At 40.1% G+C, this 6,116-nt stretch overlaps 1 protein-coding gene across 1 annotated transcript; it reads left to right on the top strand.

Moving 5' to 3' along the window:
- The first annotated feature begins 1,407 nt into the window (after positions 1-1,407).
- On the top strand, positions 1,408-2,964 carry LOC130201600 (gastrula zinc finger protein XlCGF71.1-like). The gene has a single exon (XM_056426671.1). It carries the CDS (start codon positions 1,408-1,410, stop codon positions 1,984-1,986), a length of 579 nt encoding a protein of 192 aa, XP_056282646.1. The 3' UTR covers positions 1,987-2,964.
- Positions 2,965-6,116: the final 3,152 nt, after the last annotated feature.

The following is a 6,116-nucleotide window of genomic DNA, read 5'->3' as shown; positions in this document are numbered from 1 at the left end:
TGGCTGCTGCTAAAGCAGCCTCTCTCTGATCTGTCCTTATCCTTCTTGACCTTTCAGACCTGGGTCCATTTCTTCCCTTCTTGTGACCTGGTATCTCAGGCACTGCACTCTCCCTCTTCCCATCTCACCTCAACGTGCTTACCGGGTAACGGAGGATCTGTGTCTGAACCTTGCCTCACTGCTGGGGTCCTCAAGGCTCCTCCTGGGTCCCTCACTCTTCCTCTCAGTACTGGGATCCCTCAAGGCTCTGTCCTGGGTCCCTCTTCAATCTCCTCCTGAGATTCACTGAGGCTCGTCCTGGGTCCCCTCTCTTCCTCTCAGTACTGGGATCCTCAGGCTCTGTCCTGGGTCCCTCTTCCTCTCCTGCTGGCATCCCTCAAGGCTCGTCCTGGGTCCCTCTCTTCCTCCTCACCTGGGATCCCTCAAGGCTCTATCCTGGGTCCTCTTTCTTCTATGTTCCTAATTTCACAGCTATGTTTGCTAGCAATCTGGACATGGTTTGGCATCTTCCCTGAAAATTAAAAACATCTTTTCTAAAATAGTTATTGTTTAATTATTCTCTGTGTTCTTATATTATTTATTATATTATTTTATAGTTATTATTTTCTTGAAAAAAATTTACTCTTTGTTATTCTGGTTTGTATATATTCTTAATTTATTATTTATAGAATCATTGGATAAAATTCTTTTTCTGATATATTGTTCTTTTATTTAGAGGTCATTAACTTTCTCATACTACAACTAATTCACAGATTTATCAGTGATACTTCTTATGATTTAATATGAGCTTCAAAGATGTATAAATGTATGTTACTGGCCTCACAGGCGATCAGCAGCTGTTGGTGGTTAAGAAGGGAGTTCCTTTTGAGCAGCAGGTCTGGGCTCAGTCTGGACCAGGTGCATTCAGAGCCCCAGCTAGTTAAGAGGAACAGGAGGACCAGGAGGGGCCCAGGCCCCCCATTAAGAGACAGGAGGAACTCTGGACAGTCAGGAGGGAGAGTAGCTAAAAGACTGGAGGCTGGTCTCTCAAGTTCTCAGTCACTCCTGTGAAGAGTGAAGCTGAAGAGGGCTCAGTCTCTGGCTTCATCAAAGACACAAACTGAACAGATGATAAGGCTGATGTAGATGATTGTGGAGACAGAACCAGCCAGGAACCCAGATGCAGATAGACCTCCAGTTCCTGATGAAAAGACTGCGGGAGACTCTTTGGAGCAGATACTGATGAGAGACTGGAGACTCTTCCAGAACCAGATACTGATGAGGAGTTGCAGAGTCTTTGGAACCCAGTCTAATGAGGAGACTGGAACTCTTTAGACAGATACAGTAGCTCTGTTGATTTGGAAGAAGACCAGGGCCTCAAATCGGGGTTAAACTGAATTTGTGACGGTTTCCATCAGTGATTCAAGTATGATTCTGGTAGAAACCACATTAGGAAATTTTAAGAAACACATGCTAACTCACACAAGAGAGAAACCTTTCAGATGCTCAGTCTGTAAAAGATCTTTTGCACGGAGTGGTCATTTAAAGAGTCACATGTTAACTCACACAGGAGAGAAACCTTTCAGCTGCTCAGTCTGTAAAACATGTTTTGCACACAGGATAAGTTTAAAGAGACACATGTTCACTCACACAGGAGATAAACCTTTCAGCTGCTCACTCTGTAAAACATGTTTTACACAGAGCAGTCATTTAAAGAGTCACATGTTAACTCACACAGGAGAGAAACCGTTCAGCTGCTCAGTCTGTAAAAGATCTTTTGCAGAGAGAGGAACTTTAAAGAGTCACATGTTAACTCACACAGGGGAGAAACCTTTCAGCTGCTCAGTCTGTAAAACATCTTTTGCACTGAGTGGTCATTTAAAGAGACACATGTTAACTCACACAGGAGAGAAACCTTTCGGCTGCTCAGTCTGTAAAAGATGTTTTAGACAGAGAGGAACTTTAAAGAGACACATGTTATCTCACACAAGAGAGAACTCATTGTAGTTGTTCTGGTTTTGGTAAAGTTGACATTTATTCCACTCCCTCACTTGTCAACAAAACCTTGAGAAACTGGACCTCCCTCGTTTGGGGCAGTGACTCACTTCCAACTGGGAGGCCTCTATCCACTAACCACTACGAAGCCATCTCCACTAAGAGAATATTATGTGAGCAGAGAAGTCACCATGTTTGTTTTGTTTAGCTTTATTTGCTCTGTTATTTGTCATCGAGTATTTTATGAACCCCCGAGTGTTCCTGTTGTGCTTGTAGCTGCTGTCATAGCGATCCAGTCTGCTGAGCTTTGTTGAGTTGAGATCCTCCACCAAGAATATGTCAGCAGACTGTATTTCATCAGTTATCTCTATGAAGACATCATGTCAACATGTTCTCCTCCATAAAGACATCATGTCAACATGTTCTCCTCTATGAAGACATCATGTCAACATGTTCTCTATAAAGACATCATGTCAACATGTTCTCTATGAAGACATCATGTCAACATGTTCTCTATGAAGACATCATGTCAACATGTTCTCCTCTATGAAGACATGTCAACATGTTCTCTATAAAGACATGTCAACATGTTCTCCTCTATGAAGACATCATGTCAACATGTTCTCTATAAAGACATCATGTCAACATGTTCTCCTCTATGAAGACATCATGTCAACATGTTCTCCTCTATGAAGACATCATGTCAACATGTTCTCCTCCATGAAGACATCATGTCAACATGTTCTCCTCTATGAAGACATGTCAACATGTTCTCCTCTATAAAGACATCATGTCAACATGTTCTCCTCTCTAAAGACATCATGTCAACATGTTCTCCTCTATAAAGACATCATGTCAACATGTTCTCCTCTATGAAGACATCATGTCAACATGTTCTCCTCTATGAAGACATGTCAACATGTTCTCCTCTATAAAGACATCATGTGAACATGTTCTCCTCTATGAAGTCATCATGTCAACATGTTCTCCTCTATAAAGACATGTCAACATGTTCTCCTCTCTGAAGACATCATGTCAACATGTTCTCCTGTATGAAGACATCATGTCAACATGTTCTCTATGAAGACATCATGTCAACATGTTCTCCTCTATGAAGACATCATGTCAACATGTTCTCTATAAAGACATCATGTCAACATGTTCTCCTCTATGAAGACATCATGTCAACATGTTCTCCTCTATGAAGACATGTCAACATGTTCTCTATAAAGACATCATGTCAACATGTTCTCCTCTATGAAGACATCATGTCAACATGTTCTCTATGAAGACATCATGTCAACATGTTCTCCTCTATAAAGACATCATGTCAACATGTTCTCCTCTATGAAGACATCATGTCAACATGTTCTCCTCTATGAAGACATCATGTCAACATGTTCTCCTCTATAAAGACATCATGTCAACATGTTCTCTATGAAGACATCATGTCAACATGTTCTCCTCTATAAAGACATCATGTCAACATGTTCTCTATGAAGACATCATGTCAACATGTTCTCCTCTATAAAGACATCATGTCAACATGTTCTCTATGAAGACATCATGTCAACATGTTCTCCTCTATGAAGACATCATGTCAACATGTTCTCTATAAAGACATCATGTCAACATGTTCTCCTCTATGAAGACATCATGTCAACATGTTCTCTATAAAGACATCATGTCAACATGTTCTCCTCTATGAAGACATCATGTCAACATGTTCTCTATAAAGACATCATGTCAACATGTTCTCCTCTATGAAGACATCATGTCAACATGTTCTCTATAAAGACATGTCAACATGTTCTCTATGAAGACATCATGTCAACATGTTCTCCTCTATGAAGACATCATGTCAACATGTTCTCTATAAAGACATCATGTCAACATGTTCTCCTCTATAAAGACATCATGTCAACATGTTCTCCTCTATGAAGACATCATGTCAACATGTTCTCTATAAAGACATCATGTCAACATGTTCCCCTCTATGAAGACATCATGTCAACATGTTCTCTATAAAGACATCATGTCAACATGTTCTCCTCTAAAGACATCATGTCAACATGTTCTCTATGAAGACATGTCAACATGTTCTCCTCTATGAAGACATCATGTCAACATGTTCTCCTCTATGAAGACATCATGTCAACATGTTCTCCTCTATGAAGACATCATGTCAACATGTTCTCCTCTATAAAGACATCATGTCAACATGTTCTCTATGAAGACATCATGTCAACATGTTCTCCTCTATAAAGACATCATGTCAACATGTTCTCCTCTATGAAGACATCATGTCAACATGTTCTCTATAAAGACATCATGTCAACATGTTCTCTATGAAGACATCATGTCAACATGTTCTCTATAAAGACATCATGTCAACATGTTCTCTATAAAGACATCATGTCAACATGTTCTCCTCTATGAAGACATGTCAACATGTTCTCTATAAAGACATCATGTCAACATGTTCTCCTCTACACATGAAGACATCAGCATCGCCAGTTCAACCCATCCAGTAGAATCTAGTCTTTGGCTTTTATTTTCTACATGTGAGACGTTCAAAGTCCAGCTGGCCCTGAACGCAGCACAGCCCAGTAATGAGAGCCGTTGGCTCCTGCTGAGCTTCACTGTTGATTTTGAGACATTATTAATGACTTTTTAAGCCCCGTTCTGGAGTCAGTTCTAAGATCTTTGAACATTCAACAGATACTTGATACTCTTTTTGATTGTTCTCATTAAATCACACAATATGTCCCTCATCTTAGCCAAGAGCTACACATTATAATACATATGTGTCTCATCCTCACTTCATCAGAACATGTTGCTATGCACATTAGTTACAGATCATCTTTAGTCAGTTTTACACGTCATCTATAATCTTTACCTACATGTTGCAGGTTACTTTAATATTAATAGTAAAACCCTCAGAATGAAGTTTGAGCAGGAGACAGAATAATATGAACTTCCAAAGATTACAAAAGATGGAACACGATCTGGAGACTTTTCAGTTATTATAAACACAACACACGCGTTACCTTGATGCCCCATGGAGCGGCTCCCTGCTGTGACCACCGTCAGGAATGTGTGTGTGCTGTGGGGAGGATGAGGAGGAGGAGGAGGAGGAGGAGATCCATGGACCCTCTGGTTGCTGTCTCCCCCGTGTGGTTGCTGTTGGGACTGCAGCTCATTGACTGGAGAGTTGAATTTCAATTAAAGAGACAGTGTGCGAGATTTATCGGCATCTCGTGGTGATGAGGCTGCAGATAACAGCACCAGCAAGACCCCCCCCCCCCCCCTTAGGCTAATGAACAGTAAACTTCAGGCCGACTGCTTCTGTCTCAGCTTGTTTGTAAAATAAATGAAATGCAACACTTCACACACATGTGCACTGTGTTCACTGTTTTATTTCCTCTCAATGTTTTAACCTCGGGAGCATATTTTTAAGAAACAACATATTGACATGACTTTTCTCTATTTCGCTGTTTTTCATGTTGTCCTTTCAGAAATTAAATGTACAGAAGAAGCCTGTTTATTCCTGGAGTGTTGAAAAATTGGTTTTATGCCATATTATTATTATTGTGAATATCAATATGGGTAGATAAACATTTCGTGATCCTTTTGTATTTATTTTAATATGAATCTATGACACACACTACCGGTCAAAAGTTTTAGAACACACCTATTTTCCCAGTTTTTATTAGAATGTTAGCAGTTCAAGTGAAGAACATGAAATGGTTCAAAGGTCAGCGGCAAACTGCCAAAGGTGAAACCAAAAAACTGAAAAATAATGTACATTTCAGAGTTGTGCAAAAAGGCCTTATTCAGGCAACAAGTGATTAAGGGTCAACAACTTTCTGAACTATATTTGATTTATATTGTAGAACGAATGCCACGCGGGTGTGTTCGGCTGATACATCAAACATTTAGATTACATTTAGTTAAGCAAAACCATTCCTTGAGTATTATGTTTATCTCCAATTGATTATGTGGATTCTATGCTTTCATTTCAGAGTACATTGAGAAATTAAACTGTACATTTCAATAAAATAATGGAGAAATAGAGATGTTGTCACACTTGTGACCGGTCGTGTGCAGACACGTCTCTCTCCGTGTCGCCGCGCCAGACA

The sequence above is a fragment of the Pseudoliparis swirei genome, chromosome 11, assembly GCF_029220125.1.
Source record: "Pseudoliparis swirei isolate HS2019 ecotype Mariana Trench chromosome 11, NWPU_hadal_v1, whole genome shotgun sequence".
NCBI lineage: Eukaryota > Metazoa > Chordata > Actinopteri > Perciformes > Liparidae > Pseudoliparis > Pseudoliparis swirei.
The sequence above is the reverse complement of the archived record's forward strand: the minus strand, read 5'-3'. Positions and strand labels throughout refer to the sequence as shown.

Coding starts and splice junctions, on each gene's coding strand:
- LOC130201600 (XM_056426671.1), top strand. CDS start 1,408: ATGATTCTGGTAGAAACCACATTAGGAAATTTTAAGAAACACATGCTA.